A 19,258-nucleotide genomic window follows, 5' to 3' on the forward strand; every position below is an offset into this window, starting at 1 on the left:
AGTAAAGGTGGGCATCCGTTTATTAGATTTATAGAACATCTGTGCCTCCAGGCCCATCAAAAGCAGTCTCCATATCAAAGCCGATCAGCATCAACCTTGCTGATGAGCCCACTGGACCATGGACCCAGTCAGATGATGCATTAGGGCTGCAATATAGTATAGCCAAGGAGTGGGCACTGCCAGTCTTCCACTGTCCTTGGGGTGTTGCAACTGTTCTAGTTTGATCCGGGGGGGGGGGGGCCTGTATTCCACAGTAAGCGTCTGAAGAGGGTGTTAATCACCCTAAATATTTTCAAGTGAATCACAAGGGAGTTGTGGAGAAAATACAGCAACTGTGGCATCAATATATTTTTTAAGTTAGCTCTACCCACCAGCGATAGTTTAAGATTATTCCAGGTTTTAATTTGGTCCCAAAATCGAGAGATAGTAGGGGGTACACATTTATTGGGCAGTAGACAGCAAGTCTGGGTGATATTTGTATGCGGTCACTACTGGGAATGGACAAGAATCAGGAAAATCCACATCAAGCACCACTAAGGCCGATTAAGACCAGTTTATGGTCAGACTGGAGTAGTGCCCAAGGTGGAAATTACAGCAGTCACTTTGGTGAGGTAGTGTCCCACAGGAAAAGCGTCTAGTCGTCAGCATACAACATGATCTTTTAACGAAGATCACCAAATCTCAACCCCGTAAAACCCAGGCTGGCCCTCACCAGTGGCACCAGCGGTTGTATGGCGAACGCAAAGAGCAGGAGAAATGGGGGGCAACCCTGCCTCGTACCCCTGCCCAGAGCAAACACGTGAGACACCTAATTGTCACTTGTGGGGACGCATATAGCTGTCTGTCTGGTATGAATCTTTAGGGGAAAAAATTGGGTCCCCCTACAAGAGTATACCAGGCCCTTTGGTCTGGTATGGATTTTAAGGGGAACAATAAAAATGGATAAAAAAAATCCATACCAGACCCTTAACCGAACACACAGTCAGCAGGTGAGGAAAGGGGGTGGAGACAATCAAGCACCCCCCCGAACTATACCATGCCACATGCCCTCAAAATGGGGGGGTAGGTGCTTTGGAGCAGGGGGGACCCTGCACCTTCCCCACCCCAAAGCACCTTGTCACCATGTTGTTGAGGACAAGGACCTCTTCCCAACAACCCTGGCCGTTGGTTGCCAGAGTCTGCAGGCATGGAGTTTATCAGAATCAGGAAACCCCCAGATCCCGGGTCCCCCACCCTATGTGAATGAGTATGGGGTACATTGTATGCCTACCCATTTACCAAAAAAAAAAAAAGAAGTGGCAAAAAAAAAAAAAAAAACATTACACGTTTTTTAAAGAAATTTATTATGGCAGCTCCGTCGTTTCTTCCTTTCACTTCTCCCCTCTTGGGCTCTTCTGTGTCCTCTGCTGACATCTTCTGCCTCTGTCGGTTCTCCCCTCATTCTTCACTCTCCGGTTCTTCTCCCTCTGTCTTCTGCCGGGGTCTCCTCCCCCTGTTCTTCCGATGTTAAATCAACACGCTCTCCTGCCAGGTGTGCCACTACTTATAATGGCACAAGACGGGGTCACCTGAAAAACGACATATGACGTCACCGTCCATCATGCCCCAGGCAGTGATGTCATAAGAGACGTGCCTCCGGTGACCCCATGCCAATATAAGTAGTGGCACATGGCAACGGCATTAGAGCAGGAGCGAGCGTTGAGTCAACATCGAAATACTAGCTTATTATGAAATACTTATCTTCAGATTGAGACTGTTGCAGTGGTCCCTGTACACTGCTGTGATGGGTGAAACATCTCCTAGAGCTATTTCAAGGTTCACGGGCTCTGCTGCTGTGACTGGCTGGAGCCGCAATGACAGAGGTACGATCAAGCCATTTCTAAAGCCTGCATACAATGAAGACATCAGCGCAAAGATACATGGTAAATATCTCCTAAACTGTGTAGGTTTAGGAGATATTCACAGTACCTACAGGTAAGCCTTATTATAGGCTTACCTGTAGATACAAGTAATGTAAAAGGCTTTACAACCACTTTACGAAAAAAAATTATATAATATATATATATATATATATATATATATATATATATATATATATATATATATATATATATATATATATATATATATATATATATATATATATATATATATATATAAATTTATTTATTTTTTTTTTTGAGAAACACTGATCTAAGTCAAGGGTAGGCAACCTCAGTACTCCAGATGCTTTGGAGCTACAGTTCCTGTGAGGCAACGAAAGACTGACAGTCACCACTGGCAGAAGCATGATGGGAATTTTAGTTTCACCACAGCTGTAGTGTCTGAAGTTACCTACCCCCGCTCTAACGAGCACTAAAATTACAAAAACGTCAGAATTTCCTGTTGTCTTACTACGGCAAACACCATGCTTAGGTGTATTTACATCATTATGACAGTTTCACTCTGGCCCTTTAAAACATTACCGCGCACAGGGCCTGTGGGACGGAAAGGGGAAAAAAGAAGGGGGAGCAACAGTTGCTATCGAGCGGGTAAACGCTGTGTGGTTTGATTTCTCTCACCCCCCCTTAACCCTCGCCAATAGAAAATCAAGATCTAATTAACTCTTTGAAAGCCTAGAGCGGGAATGGATAAAAATAGATTAAGCAGCTAGCCGTAAAAAATAAATAGAAAAAGTAAATTCGGGAGGTACGTTTCCAACATGCGAACGTTACATAGGATTTGAATACTGTTCAAAAAAAAAAAAAAAACAGGCATGGAAATGGTAAATTGGCAGATCTATGACAGCCACAGAAGAATGGATGGAGCCACATAGGCGAGCAGGTGCACTCGCCCCCAGGTAGTGAGGACGTGAACGCACATACCAATACGGAGCTTCCTTAATACACACATGACACACACATGAACACGCTGAGCTTTCCTAGTGGCCAGATCTCATACATAGGAAGGGGGCTGGGTGCACCAACTCCTACATTGACATAAGCTTATTAAATATTACAAGACCTGGCAGGAAGGCGTTCCAGGGCTCAATGCATGGCTTAGTCACCTTAAGCCTGAGGGGAATTGCATAACCTAAATGCCAAGTTGGCACACACATACATAGAAATGACAGGCTCCGTGCTGCCATGGCAGACACACAAAAGTCACCTTACATGAAACATATTTCCATGGTAGCACAATGCAGCCACAGGACAAACCACACTAAATCACCATAGGAGGTGATAGGGAAATAAATGGGCACACGGTGCCTGCTAAGCATTATTCATCGTGTACTATACAGGGCTAAGGCAAGGCCCTCCGCCCAGCAAACAAAAAGCCAGCCCCCACCCTCAGCTCCCTCCCTGCGGCCTAGCCCATATCCCCCAATCCTCGCACTCACGTAGATAGGCAGCGGCCAGGGATAGATGGCAGGCTCGGCTCCCACCGGCGACTTGAGCCTTAGTTCTAGCTTCTCGCCCATGTCCTGAGAGCATACTAATCCCAAAGGAGACGGTCCAGCGGAATGACACCGATACAATCCCAGGGCGAAATCTTAGGCCGCTCTCTATTTTCCACCCCCTCCGCCGGTCCCGGGGTAATATCACCTCTCCTCACACTCGGCGGTTTCACTGCGCCATCTTGGACCCGGCGCCAAGCAACAATGAGCTGAGGGCCGGGTCAAACCAACGTGTGCGTGGAGGAGGGGGGACGGTAAGGAGGGGCGAAGGAGATACACGCCTTCCTGAGGAATGAAATAAATAATTTCGTGAGGTGTCCTCATATGGCCCCTTGGCCTTAAATGTGAGGGTTGTGGGCAACTGGCGAGGGTCAAGCGGCGGTATTATGTGGCGGTAATAGGTGAACACGAATGTGCTTTAGGGAATGGGTGCGCCCGTGAAGGACGAAGTACTACATGCTTTGCTACACGTTCTTCTATCCAGCAATGTGGGGCTGTTGGAGGACACAGTGGACTGTACCAAGTGCAATTCACAGGCGGGGGCAGCACGCTCTTAGAAGCAAAAAAAAATCATCTCATTTGTCCTTATGAAGTCCAGACTAGAGAAATAAATGTATGGAGGTAGAACACACATCTTAGTAATAGTGTCTTTGTGCTCCAGTGCACAAAGCAAGGTAGGAGGGTCTAACAAGAAGCAGAGAAAGCATGTTCCTATATGGCTCAAAAAGGGATTGGAAAAGCCAAGGTGGACCAGACATGGCTGATAACGCTTGCACTGCTAAACCTGCATTGAAAATGTAGCATTTTCTTGGAGGGGAGGTTATGACAAATGACCATCTCCGAACAGGATATTCAGCTAAATCTGTAGGTAAATAAGAGAGCCAGAACCTTCACTGAGTGGGTTTGATATTAACCCTTTCCTGCCTGTGCTATAGCTGAAAGACAGCATGAAGCAACTACAGTTATGGTAAGATGTCCCCCCTCCCCACCGGTGCACGCTCTTTGGACACACCTGATCACAGTAAAGGGCCAATCACAGCAGCCCTTTACCATGTGATCACCTGTGCCCGTCCTGCTTTCTAGTCATCTCCTCCCGTGCTCAACTCCAGGACTTTTCCAGAGCCTCTCCAATCCTATTGAACTCATTACCCCAATCTATCCAATTTATCCCCAACTCTATTAGCTTTTAGACAATCCCTGAAAAACCCTCCTCTTCAGAGAAGCCTATCCTACCCACACCTAACAACCGTATGTCTATTTTCTCAATCAGATCATCCCCCACAGTTATTAACTTTTGTATCACTTGACCCTCCCTTCTAGATTGTAAACTCTAATAAGCAGGAACCTCGGATTCCTCTAGTATTGTAACTGTACTGTCTTCCCCCATGTTGTAATGCACCGTGCCAACTGTTGGCGCTATATAAATCCTGAATAATCATAATCACACGTAAACAGACCTGCCTTTGGTTCGTCAGATTTTGTAACTGAAGTGACGTTCCAACACCAACATGTTACTATACCCGCCCTCGTCCACAGTAAGGATACATTGAGAAGGCAGCAAGCGGACATCTTGTTACACCCACCAGAGTCTTGCAGTTCACTTTTTTTTTGTATAGTATATTGAGCTTATATAGTGAAATACATTATTTTTCAATCATCAACACTGTTTTTGGAAGTAGCAGTGTTCTGTCATATTAGCAAACCTGTGAGATCAGCAGGCTTGCCGCTGCTTTTAAAATTCAACATGTAAGCAGTCAGATGGATTTTTAAATTCTGTATTTCCCCCCTCATCTACTTGAGATATGATTGGCTCCACCTTCTACAGGAAATACAAATTGGATAAAATGTAAAAGTCCCCTCCCTTTCCCCTGACCTTCAGTTGTTTTGTGTTTCCAGACCTCCAGGAGTATGCACCATCATGTTTGTCTCTTTCGTTTGCTCTGGTGACTGTGTCTACGGCCACATCACCCTGAAAGCGCCCAATCTCGTCTGATCTCTGAGGCTAAGTAGGGTCGGGCCTGTTTAGTACCTGGATGGGCATGCTGCTTGGGATGTTTTGCGGGCTGTACAACAAACGGACAGCGTCCAAGCTCATTACAAATGCTCTCCTATCTGGTCCTTCTCATCATGGAGGTTAAGGACATCCCTGTGGACGGTGCACCCGCTCTGTCTGATTCAGCGGCTGCAATCGGGTACTGTGTTACCCTAAGGTTAGAACTTCTCCACTGTAATGAGAGATTGTATATCCAGGGGCAAATGTTCTAGCCCCCGTACACACGGTCGGACATTCCGGCAACCAAATCCGTCGGATAAATTCCGACTGATTTAGTCCGGAAGTGGTGTTGCATACACACGGTCGGACTAAGTTGTTGGAATTTCCGGTTGCCAAGAACGCAGTGACGTAAGCCGTGTACAACGGCACTAGAAAAGGGAAGTTCAGCACCACGTCCGGCACCCTTTGGGCTCCTGCTGATCTTGTGTTTATCGCGTGTTAGTAGAAGTTTGGTGAGAGATTATTTGCGCTTTTCAGATTTGTGCTTCAGTTCGTTACTGCTCTTCAGTTTGTGCTTGTCGGTGCGTATCCGCTTATCAGTGCATGCAGTCAGTAAGCATTTGTTGCTCATTGTGGACTATATCTTGGTATAGTACGCTTTGATTTGCATTGCTTATTGTCTGCAAACAGGGCGAGGAGGAGTTTGTGGACTAAGAATTGGTTGCGCCAGCGTGACCAGTTCTCGCACATGCGTTTGCTTCATGAGATCCGGGAGAATAATCCTGATGAATTATGACGGACCCTGTTTTTCACCGTCTGCTGGCTTTGCTGTCCCCTTATATGAGCAGGCAGGATACCTGCATGCGGCAAGCCATCACTCCAGAGCAGAGGCTCATCGCCACATTACGCTACTTGGCGACAGGGAGAAGCCTTCAGGACCTGAAGTTCACGACAGGCATCTCCCTCCAGGCTCTGGGAATCATTATTCCAGAGACCTGTTCTGCCATGATTCAGGTCCTGCAGAAGGACTATATGAAGGTAAGTTTTCTCCTTTAACATCACGTTCTATGTATTTAATGATTGCTAATGTCTTGTATTTCTTTCCTCATTCCCTAATTACCATGATTGCAATATGCTCTAATTGATATGCTGTGCCCCTTTGCCCTCATGCATGCTGGAAGCTTTTCAAGTTCCTTTTTTTCATGCATATTTGCCTTCCCTTATCTTCCCCAGCATGCTCTTCTGGGCCCATAAACCTATAGTCTAGTCACTTAGCAATGTATTTTGTCAGCTCCATAGTATTGTTTTCCCCTAAACACCCCCTAAAACGTGTACAAATGTTGTGTGTGTGCTTAAATTCATGCAGAGTGCCATATATTTTTTTTTTGGTTGGGCCAAACTCATTAGGAACCCCCCTCCCCCCAACTGCTAGGTCAGCTGATAGCAATCCTCTATCTGCTGGCTTTGCCAAACCCAATACACACTATACCTACCTTTTTCCTGGTCAGATTTATGGACGAATTCACCAAAGCATGTAGTGCAAGGGCCTGCCTCAATACTTTCAAATGCTACAGTTTCAAGTATTTTTTCTCCTATTATTATCTTGATAGGTAATAGCAGCATGTCAAAATGTGCTTCCATTTGTTCCTTTTTTTTGTTATTATGACACTTCTTACTTGTCCGATGGGCTCCCAATCGTGTAAGTAAGGAGGGGCTGGCCAAAGTATCACACATTATTTCTGCATTCAGCTCTCAATGAAGTGGAGAGGGTTACCTGTCCAAAACACCCCCCCCCTCATTTTTTGCAAGGGCCCATCAGATGGGGGATGGGGGGGGTGATGACTCTGATAAAGGGGACCTTATACTTTAGGCTTTAAATACTCATTTCCCAAAACGTTATACTGATATTGTCCAAAAATGTTTGTGTCTAATCTGCTTGCAATGTTGATGTGCAAAATTACAATTTTTTTTTTCTTGTTTCACTCCACAGTTTCCTTCAACGCAACAGTAATGGCAGACTGTGGCCTCCCACTTTGCCAGCCATTGGGACTTTGCCAATTGTGGAGGTGCAATTGATGGAAAACACATGCGCATCATCCCACCCCCCAACTTGGGGTCCTAATATTATAATTACAAGGGGTTTAATAGTATCGGGATGTTGGCGGTGGTGTCAGCGACCTATGACTTCCTTTATGTGGACGTGGGGCAAAATGGCCGGATGTCGGATGGTGGAGTGTTTGCACGGACTGAATTCTACTGGCATCTCCAGAGTGGCAGTCTGGGCTTGCCACCCCCAGAGGAGAATGTAGAAGAATTCCCGTTCGTTTTCGTCACGGATGAGGCGTTTACTTTGGCAAACGACCTGATGCGGCCTTTCCCGATGAGGACCCTAACCCTGGATCAGAGGATCTTTAATTTCCGGCTGGCCAGAGCCAGAAGAGTCGTGGAGAACACTTTCGGAATACTGGCCAACCGGTTCCACCTATTTTTGCCACCAATCCACATGGCGGAATATAAACTAAATCATAGTGCTTGCCTGCTGCGTTCTGCACAATTTTTTGAAAAAACATTCCTCAAACGATGTGGTCTCAGTTGGCCCAGATGCAGACTTGCCGGAAAATTACAACCTCATGGCCCTTGAAGCTGCTCGTCCTGGCTTGCCCCCCCCCCCCCCAAAGTGCCCGCGAGGTCAGAACCCAATACATGGAGTACTTTGTGGGTAGGGGGGGCCATTGATATGCCAGACAATGTCTGAGAGGCATTATTTGAATACATTTTTCTTTGAAACTACAATAATCTTTGTTTTTATTTACTGCTTGGCTTTGTTTTAGGTGTCTCATAAGTATATTTGCTCTTTTTTTTTTTTTTTTTTTTTGTGCCTTTTTTAACAACAGTGCAAACCCAAGTTCTGAGCAAGGTGAGGTGACAGTCTCTTCTTCAGATAATCTTATTATGTTGTGGGTCTGCTACACATACACACCTTGTTTTTGTTGATAATGTATGTAGTGCATTACTGACAAAAATATTGCTCTTTTTCAGCACCATGGCAGAAATATGTGGGGTCATGAAAATGGCGTGATTGGGGAAATTTAAACATCACTGTGGGTGTTATTTACTAAAGGCACATCCACTGTGCACTATAAGTGCACTGCAAAAGTTCACGTGAAACTGCACTTGGAGTGCAAAGTGGATTTGCCTTTAGTAAATACCACCCATTGCCACAGAAAACAACAACTTTACTCCAAATACTGCTTTTGCGCATTGAAAAAGGAAGCCACATTGTTGATAATTTCACTCTTTACTCAAAGCACATTCACATTTGCATTTAGAAAAGGGTTTTACAACAAACCAACATATTTGGTGTATAGAAAACATTATTTTGGGTAACATTTTTATAACTTGGCATTTTTGTGTAAACAGGCATGTATCAAAGCATAACATACAGAACACAGGAACTTGCAAAGTTAAACTCTGAAAAGTGAAGACAATATCAGACATAAATATGTACAAACTGTGCTGATATTGCCTTCATCGGATGGGGTGTCACCCCTGGAAAAGCCAAATTTGGAAGATGCACATACATTGAGAATACAAAAGTGGCCATTTTCCTCCTGATCACATGCCCAATGTCAACATGTGCTATCTCCCATCATGGGGTATCAATGTACATGTTTTGGGGGTGCAACCCCTTCATCTCAGCCACTTTAGTAGCAAGGAAGTTGTTGCACCCACAAAACAAGAAGGGAGATAGTACATGTTGACACACTGTGTGCATCTTCCAAATTTGGCTTTTTTTTTTTTAAATATAAACGTTTTTTGGAAAAATAAAAAAATATGCTACCTAGTTTGGGGTGTTTCTCCCCAAAACATCAATTTCATTTTCTGTTGAACATTATTGATGTTTTTCTGTATATTTTCTAAATCGCGATTGCACCCCATTATCTCCCCAATGGGGATCTGGGCACTTTCACTGGTAAAATGTGATTCTTCTTCCACATCACCTAAAAAATAAAATAAACACACCATGTATTATTAATATGCAGACATACATTGATTAGCTTACCGGAAGCTGTGGTCTCCGACACTCAACTGTTGTGGTGACAATTTGTCCAACTTCAACAATCTCTCCTTCCTCCTCCTCCTCCTCCTCCTCTGCTTCTGGTGTTGGAATTTCCCCTTCTTTGGGAGGTGTGGGGTCCCTGTTGTCCTCAGACGTCCCGAGTCTTCTCGCCCCTATGAGAATGTAAAAAAGGAATACTTAGCACACAGAGGGCAGAAATAGGAATATGAAACATTGCTTGGAAGTGTCGTGCAATTGTGTTTTTTGACAGAGTTCAAAGGTGAGAACATTATTTTGCACACTTTCTAAAGCTGGAATACTTATCTGTAGTGTGAACAAATGTAGTGAAGTGTAAGTTGGGAAAACATTGTTTTTGGAGTGGGCTAACGAACAATGTTTATTATGAACGATTGAACCCATGAACTTGAGAGTGGCCATTTTAAAAATGTACAAAGCACATGGAGCAGTATGCAAGCAATAATAATAATATGAACACACAACAACTACTTACTTTTTTGAAGAACTCGCTTGATCCTTCTGTGCTGATCATGCTCCCTCAGTTTCAGGTCTGACCAGCGTTTTCTCAGTCGATACTTGGATCGTCGTACCGCAAAATTCTTCTGAAGACTCTTCACAACTTTAGTCATGATCTTGGCCTTTCTGATATTTGGGTTTGGGTAAGGTCCATACTTCCCATCATAGTCGTTCCTCTTCAATATGTCCACCATCTCCAACATCTCTCCAAAAGACATATTTGAGGCCTTAAATCTTCTCCTCCGGGATCGAGACGTTTCAGGCTCCGGGCTTTCCTCGCCCTCCTCCTCGTTAGTGGAACTATTAGTGTGCACCTGCATTGTCTCCGCCATGTGCTCTCCCCACTGCACTGAAAGAGAAGGGGCGGGGAATAGTCTAGAAAGAACGTCAGGGGCGGGCGGAGTTTCACGCATGCGCACTGCATATAAAACGCAACACGCATGTGTCGTACGTACGATCTGTGAGCAGAGTGAGGACGATCGTGCAAACGAAGGTACAATTTTTAACTTGGTACATCACTAGCCTATACTGCTTCTATATAGGCCTATGTTGGTACAAGATTAGGAGAGTTTAGCATGGCATTATTATTATTAGGGTTTGTGTTGTGTCTTGCAGACAAGATGGATCCCTTCAAGCACTCAAATTTTATGGGGCTATTCATTGATCTGCTCAGGGAGGTGCCCTGCCTGTGGCAGAAGAACAACCCCTTTTATAATGACCGAAGAAAGAGGAAGGCAGCGCTGGAGAAACTTCTTGCTTTGGTGAGGATCATGGTCCCCATGGCAGACATGACCTATGTGATGTTTAAAATTGGTGCCCTGAGGAGTACATATCTCAGGGAGTGAAAGAAGCACCAGAATTCCCGGAGATCAGGAGATCCAGATGCCTTTTATTACCCCAGGATGGTGTACTATGAGAGGCTACATTTTCTGGCAGACCAGGGGGAACCCACGCCACCACTCTCCAGTCTTCCTTCAAGGCTTCCTTCACCCCCAGCTGAGGCTTCCGATGTCCAACCTGGGCCTTCCAGGCAGCAACATGTGGAGGGGCCCAGCTTGAGACAGGTATAGCATTGTTGAACATATTTCTTGTTGTACATTTAATGATGTTCACTAGATGTTATTATTGATCAGTAAGTTGTGATTTAACAAAGTGGTTTACATCTCAATGGACAGTAGTGACCGAAAATGATTGGGACAAGAATGAAAAATGCTGGGCTCAGAATGATAGTCTGTTCTATTTGGTAACATTCAATTTGCACCAGTCATGAGCACAAAATTGTGTGATTGATGACCAAAAAACTAAAACTATGTCCCATTTTCATACACAGGAAGACCTCAGCCGGGAGGAGGCTGTGGCAAGTGGCAGACGGGAGGTCGACCATCGCCCTCCTCCTCCTCCTCCTGCCACAACTACAGGAGCCGAGCCACAGCCTGGAAGGAAGCCTGGAGGGAAGTGCCCAAGGAAGACCAGAGAGTGATGGCCTGGGTTCAGTCTGGTCTGACAGAAGATGCAGCCTCTTGTAGGACCACAGCCTGGGGACATAGATGGCATCTGCTCTTCCTGATCTCTTGGACTTCTGGACCAGACTGCTCTCCCTGAGATATGTACTCCTCAGGCCACCAATTTTGCATTTTCTAATTAGTTCATGTCTGCCCTGGGGGGCCAAAGGCTTGGCCAAATTGACCAGTTTCTCCAGCGTTGCCTTCCTGTTTATTTGTTTGACACCTAAATAAAGGTTTTTTTTGGTTGAAGAAATACTTGCCTATGTGTTTTACTTCAAAAAGGACAGTTTATTTGTGAGTAGGCAGGTACATTTCAAAAATACAAAGTCAAATGAATAACAAGGGGCACCAACACCAAGGAACCTCCTCTAGATTAAAAAAGAAAACAATAAATTAAAAAGATAATAATGGTGTTGTGGTAAGTTGACACACAAAACACACCAAAAAAAATGCAAAGAAGAGCAAACTGTCAAAAAAGGAGATATTGATTAAAAAAACCAATCACAAAATTCTAAAAAAAATAAAAATAAAAAAATAAGATTGGGGAGATGTGACAAATTAAAATATTATATTGATGAAATGAGTAAAAAGAATAAAGAAATACGTTTGGGAAACGTGTGTGTGAATATGAGCAGCAAAACAAGTTCATTCTTGTAGCATCGTAAAGAACAAGAGAATGCGCTGCATGAAAGAATTTTTAACATTGCAGCCTGACGAATGTGCTATATCGATTACGAGCGGTAGTTTTACCTGAGCGAGCGCTTCCGTCTCAGAATTTTATTGTAAGCATGCGTGGCACCTTGTCCGTCGGACTAGGCTACACACGAATGAAACTGACGTGATCGGATCATGTTGTCAGAAAATTTTATAGTCCAGCTGTAAAACTTGGTCCGTCGGATATTCCGACAGAAACAGTCCGATGGAGCCCACACACAGTCGGATTATCCGACAACACGGTCCTATCGGACATTGTGCATCTGAATATCCGACCGTGTGTACAAGGGCTTAGAAAGTGGCCTTCTTGCCAGACGCGGCTAGATCAGTGGCCAAAATGTCAGATCAATTGCTCTAGAAGGGCAATCTGGTTGAAATCCTGGGACGGGGATCTGACCTCCAAAAATAAACTCTGCGTTATTCCCTTTGAAGGCAAACTATTGTTTGTTTCGGCTTTAGAGAAAGTATTTACTCAGTACTCGGAAAAGAGTAAACGTTTCCCATCCCAGAAGGTTAAGCCCCAAAGTAAGAGGCCCTTTCGTATTTTTTGGTGGAAAGCTAACTTCAAGTCAGCAGGCAAAGAAAAAATGGTCGTTTAGCAAAGACAAAGCTAAAGATGGTTTTCTTTTTTGTGATAACTTCTGGGAGAAGGGTCTCTGATTTAGGTTCTTTCTCGTGTAAAAATCCTTTCTTATGGATTTTAAACGACAGAGTAGTGATCAGGCCTGACCCTTTGTATTTGCCCAAAGTTTTGTCTTACTTCCACAGATCCCAGAAAGTATTTCTTCCTAGCTTTTCTTCCTCCCCCAGGAATCCGGAGGAAGAAAGGTTTGGTTTTTTAGATGTAAGAAGATGTTTTCTACACTACTTGGAAGTTACTAGTGAATTTAGGAAATATTCCCAATTACTGATTACTTTTAGTCGCCCCCAAAAAGGGTTCCAAGGCTTCTAGAAGTTCAATTTCCAAATGGATTAGAGAAGCTATATGTGAGGCCAACAAATATTCAGGACAATCCCCTCCTTCCAGAGTTAGGGCTCACTCTACCAGGTCACTAGCTGCCTCTTGGACAGAAAGAGCGGGTGCATCATGGGAAGATATTTCCAAAGCTGCTGTCTGGACCTCCTCTCATGCATTCGTCAGACATTATAGAGTCCAGATGTTCTCCAGCCAGGACCTCTCCTTTGGAAGGAAAGTACTTCAGGCGTTGGTCACTCCCTAAGATATAGATCTTGCTTATCCTCTCAAGTAGCTGTCCTGGAAGATGAGGGGGGAAAACCCCTGTTAGTCTTACCGGTAACGGTATTTCCAGGAATCTTCCAAGACAATGTCTATAGTCCCACCCTATTCTTGTTTCACTGGTCCTCTTATTTTTAACCTGGTAGTTGTATTAATGAGTCTCTGTTATTCCTCTTCCGAGTTCACTTTTGGTGGAGGTTTACTTGATCTTCATACAACTAAGGGTCAGGGGAAAGGAGGGGCCTTTTAAATTGTATCTGATTTGTGTTTCCTGTAGAAGGCGGAGCCAATCATCTCTTAAGTAGCTGTCCTGGAAGATTCCTGGAAATACCGTTAACGGTAAGTCTAACGGGGGTTTTCCCTTATATAAGCTTAGTTTACTGTTAAAAATAAGTGTGAAATGCATGTCTCTGGTGGGTGCAACAAGATGTTCGCTTGCTGCCTTCTCATTGTATCCTTACTGTGGATGAGTGTGGGGTGTAGCAAGATGGCCGTGACAGAACTTCACTCCATTACAAAATCTGACAGCTCACCTAATCTGACAAAACACTGTGTGAGGGGTTAGCTCGGCAGCGGGTGTGTGTGACCCCCTGGATGGGTTCACAACACAAAATCAGGCACAGCAGACAGCGTTGTAGGTGCAAAAAACAAAAGATGCGGTTTATTTATGCTACATGCAGTGATACATATAACAGCCAAACAAAAATAAAACATGAAAATAAATCCTGGTCAGCTTGACCTCTAACTACACGCTTAGATTCCCTGTCTAACAACTGAGTGCAGCCTTGTGCTGCACCAGTCCCTGTCTCTGTTGTAGAGGTTTGCCACACAGGCGTTAACTCACCGCACAGAACAGATATCACACTCCCCAGTCTATACAACACAAAACTGGTTCCAGGATGGAGCATCTCCCTAAGCATGCTGTTTTTTTTTTGTAGAGGTCTTAATGAGCCCACTTACTTCAGCTGGGCTCATTAACTCTTCCCCTCTAATTGTAAAATACTGCATAAAGCCTGAATCTAGGGCATACATATTTCCCATCCTGGATACAACCAGGTGACTTTACCTGCGTGCTGCCACAACTGGTTATCGAGATTACTTTCCTCATACGCTGTCTGTGTGAGGAAAGGAGAGACAATAACCAGCAAGACTGACAGTACATTGTTTACACTGATAATCGGTGCACTGATCATTAGACGTTATTATTATTATACAGTATTTAAATAGCGCCAACAGTTTGCGCAGCACTTTACAACATGAGGGCAGACAGTACAGTTACATTACAATTCAATACTGGAGGAATTGGAGGGCCTTGCTCATTAGAGTTTACAATCTGGAAGGGAGGGTCAAGTGAAACAAAAGTTAATAGCTGTGGGGGGTGAGCTGATGGAGAAAATTAAAATACAGTTGTTAGGCTTGGGTAGACATGTGCAATTCCTTTCAGTCCGAATTTATCCGACTGACCGAAAAACAATAGTAAAACATTTTGGTAAAACTTGTTTTGTTTATTCATTTTCAAACAAATTCCAAATTTTCAGAACGATTTGAATCAGTCGAAAATGTATCCACTGATCTGAATTCTGTGTGAATAACAGCTGGTTGTTAAGGAGTGAGTTAGGAATTCGGAAGCCTCGTCCTTAATAACTGATAGCTCATCAGCTGTCAGCAGGTTTCCCCACTGACAGCTGAATATAAACAAAAGGTCCTTCAGGTCTTGTATGGATGTTAAGTGAACCCACACGTAAAGAAAAAAAAAACCCGCATGGTGCCCCCCCCCCTCCACAATTTATACCAGAGCATGCAACCCGGCAAGTCAGCAAAGGAGGTGGGGGAAGAAAAATAAGAGTCCCCCCCATCCATACCAGCACACTGGACGAGGAGCTTATTGGAATTTGGAAGCCCCGTTTAACAAAGGGAGACCCCAGATCCTACCCCCCCCCCCCCATGTGAATGAGTAGAGGTTCTTTATACCCCTACTCATTCACCAAAAAAGGTGTGAAAAACTAAATAAAAACACAGTTTTTAACAATTCCTTTATTTAAAAAAAAAGATCCACCAAAGTAAATCCAGCATCAATCACGATGAATGCCTCTGAAAAAAAAAAAAAACAGGGCCGCACCCAAGGAAGGCTCCCAAGGTCTGACGGTTCTTAAATAACTAAGGGTCAGTCCTTGGGACATCATCGACCCAACATGGCCCAAGGTGCACATTATCAAGATTGGAGAAATTATTACAGCCATAGTGTAGAACTTTCAACCTATACAGTTAAACATACATGTGGATAGCTCTCATAATGCACGTGGACCTGGTATATGGCACAGCCATTCTCTGGGCTTTGCGCAATTCCCCAACAATCAATAGACTATGAGCACCTGTTTAGCCCATTGACCTGCAGCACCCATCCTGGATGGAATTGGATTCATTAACTAATAGTGAAAACTTGGTTGTGTATCTCACCATATGTTATTTGAGGTTAGCGCTAACCACTGAGACACTAAGGTTTATACTTCTGTACAGTAAGCTCATATATGCTAGAATAAATCCATCGTGAATCATTACGAGGAATGCAGTTTTTGAGCCTTCAGTGGCATTGGATACCTACGTGGTCTATATGTGGGTGTATACTATACCTTTGTTAGGAAGACATTGTGTATCTAATTGCTATTTAGCAGTGGAGGTTTATACAGTTTCAAGCAACCATGTCTGAGTCATTTGTGTTTAAAACAGGCAACTTGATGAACCTGCTTTAATGATCGCTCATATATAAACACTACATATATACAATATCTCACAAAAGTACACCCCTCATGTTTTGTTGCATGTGGCAACACTAAAGAAATACTTTATACTTTGCTACAATGTAAAGTAGTGAGTGTACAGCTTGTATAACAGCATAAATTGACTGTCCCCTCAAAATAACTCAACACACAATAATTAATGCCTAAACCGCTGGCAACAAAAGTGAGTACACCCCTAAGTGAAAATGTCCAAATTGGGCTCAATTAGCCATTTTCCCTCCTTGGTGTCATGTGACTCATTAGTGTTACAAGGTCTCAAGAGTGAATGGAGAGCAGGTGTGTTAAATTTGGTGTTATTGCTCTCATACTGGTCACTGGAAGTTCAACATGGCACCTCATGGCAAACAACACTGTGGATCTGAAGAAAAAAAAATGCTCTACATAAAGATGGCCTAGGCTATAAGAAGATTGCCAAGAGCCTGAAACAGAGCTGCAGTAAGGTGGCCAAGACCATACAGTGATTTAACAGGACTGGTTCCACTCAGAACAGGCCTCGCCATGGTCGACCAAAGAAGTTGAGTGCATGTGCTCAATGTCATATCCAGTGGTTGTCTTTGGGAAATAGACATATGAGTGCTGCCAGTATTTCTGCTGAGGTTGAAGAGGTGGGGGTGAGCCTTTCAGTGCTCAGACCATTCGCAACACACTGCATCAAATTGGTATGCATGGCTGTCGTTCAAGAAGGAAAACTCTTCTACAGATGATGTGCAATCTGTTTGCTGAGAACAAGCAGACTAAGGACATGGGTTAGTGGAACAATGTCCTGTGGTCTGATGAGACCAAGGTAAACTTATTTGGTTCAGATGGTGTCAAGCGTGTGTGGCAGCAACCAGGCAAGGAGTACAAAGACAGATGTGTCCTGCCTATAATCAAGCATGGTGGTGGGAGAGTCATTGCCTGGGGCTGCATGAGTGATAGCGGCACTGGGGATCTACAGTTCGAGGGAACCATGAATGCTAACAAGTACTGTGACATACTGAAGCAGAGAATGATCCCCTCCCTTCAGAGACTGGGCCGCGGGGCAGTATTCCAACATAACAACCCCAAACACACCTCCAAGAAGACCACTGCCTTGCTAAAGAAGCTGAGGGTAAAGGTGATGGACTGGCCAAGCGTGTCTCCAGACCTAAATCCTATTGAGCATATTTTGGGCATCCTCAAATGGAAGGTCGAAGAGCACAAGTTCTCTAACATCCATCAGCTCCATGATGTCGTTATGGAGAAGTGGGAGAAGACTCCAGTGGCAACCTGTGAAGCTCTGGTGAACCCCATGACCAAGAGAGTGTTAAAGCAGTGCTGGAAAATAATGGTGGCCACACAAAATATTGACACTTTGGGCCCAATTTGGACATTTTTACTTAGGGGTGTACTCACTTTTTTGTCAGTGGTTTAGACATTAATGGCTGTGTGTTGAGTTATTATTTTGAGGGGACAGCAAATTTACACTGTTAGGCCCTTTCACACAATATGCCGGTTCGGATCTGCCTGTCCATTTTTCAGGCAGATCCAAGAGGGCCATCCATTGACTAATATGGGTAGGCAGATGTCACTGGAGATGTGTCCGCTTACACCATCTGTCATCCAATCTGCTCCAGATAGACATATGGCAATACCTCTGCCATCCGTCTTGGCGGATCGGATTAGATCTGATGAAAACAGGCATGCTGTCTGTTTTCCTCTGATCTCCCCATAGAGATCAGCTGGGCTCTGAGAGGTCCCTCCCCATTCAGTGAGCAGAGATGAACCTATCACCTGCCAGCTCAGCAAAGATCAACGGAGCGATCTTCCGATGAGCTGGCGGACTCCACCGAGCGGATCTGCTCCATGTGAAAGGAGCCTTATACAAGCTGTGCACTCACTACTTTGCATTGTAGCAAAGTGTAGTTGCTGCAGTGTTGTCACGTGAAAAGAGCTAAAATATTTACAAAATGTGAGGGGTGTACTACCTTTTGCGAGATACTGTACTGTACATATACCCACAGGGAATTTGCCCAAGTGGGGACGTTATAAGGGTCTATTGAAAGGTGAAATTGTTTGAATTGTATGACTGTTTCTTTGCTGGTACCCATATTGCTAACAACTACTCAGCAATATGAGATAAAGTGCACTTGAAAAGTATTCACAGCACTTCGCTTTTTTCACATTTTGTTATCTTAACCACTTCCCGACCGGCGCACGCTGATGTATGTCGGCAGAATGGCACGGACAGGCAAATGGACGTACCTGTACGTCCTTTTAAATTTGCCACCATGCCATCGCTTGCACGCCGGTCGGGACCTCCGTTCTGCCTAGTGACAGTGTCACTGATCTCTGCTCCCTGACATCGGGAGCAGAGATCAGTGACATCTCACACACAGCCATGACCCCCCACAGTTAGAAACATGCCCCAGGACACACTTAAACCCTACACTGCCACCTAGTAGTTAACCCGTTAACTGCCAGTGTCATTTACACAGGAATCAGTGCATTTGAACAGCACTGATTGCTGTATAAATGACAATGGTGTCAAAAATGTCCGATGTGTCCGCCATAATGTCAGTCACAATAAAAATCGCTGATCGCTGCCATTAGTAGTAAAAAAAATTAATAAAAATGCCATAAAGTTATCCCCTTTTTTGTAAATGCTATAACTTTTGCGCAAACCAATCAATATACGCTTATTGCGACTTTTTTTTTTTTTTATGTAGAAGAATACGTATCAGCCTAAACTGAGGGAGAAAAAAGTTTTTTTTATATTTTTTGGGGGATATTTATTATAGCAAAATGTAAAAAAAAATGAGTTTTTTTCAAAATTGTCACTTTTTTTTTGTTTATAGCGCAAAAAATAAAAACCGCAGGGGTGATCAAATACCACCAAAAGAAAGCTCTGTTTGTGGGGAAAAAAGACCGCACAATTGTCAGTTAAAGCGATGCAGTACCAAATCGCAAAAAGTGATCTGGTCTTTGGCCAGCTAAATGGTCTGGGGCTTAAGTGGTTAAAA

General features: G+C 44.0%; 1 protein-coding gene across 3 annotated transcripts in view; it reads right to left on the reverse strand.

Annotated features, from left to right (window-relative positions):
* DOT1L (DOT1 like histone lysine methyltransferase) overlaps positions 1-3,646 on the reverse strand; it is a 228,667-nt gene extending 225,021 nt beyond the window's left edge. For all 3 annotated transcript variants that reach the window (XM_077475975.1, XM_077475976.1, XM_077475974.1), the window contains exon 1: positions 3,380-3,646. In XM_077475975.1, the coding sequence (XP_077332101.1) occupies positions 3,380-3,460 (81 nt within the window). In that variant the 5' untranslated portion in view covers positions 3,461-3,646. The remainder of the gene's footprint in view (positions 1-3,379) is intronic.
* Between the last annotated feature and the right edge of the window lie 15,612 nt (positions 3,647-19,258).

This window comes from Lithobates pipiens, unplaced genomic scaffold (assembly GCF_037356315.1).
Source record: "Lithobates pipiens isolate NorthernLeopardFrog02 unplaced genomic scaffold, aLitPip1_a1.2 Scaffold_13, whole genome shotgun sequence".
Classification (NCBI taxonomy): domain Eukaryota; kingdom Metazoa; phylum Chordata; class Amphibia; order Anura; family Ranidae; genus Lithobates; species Lithobates pipiens.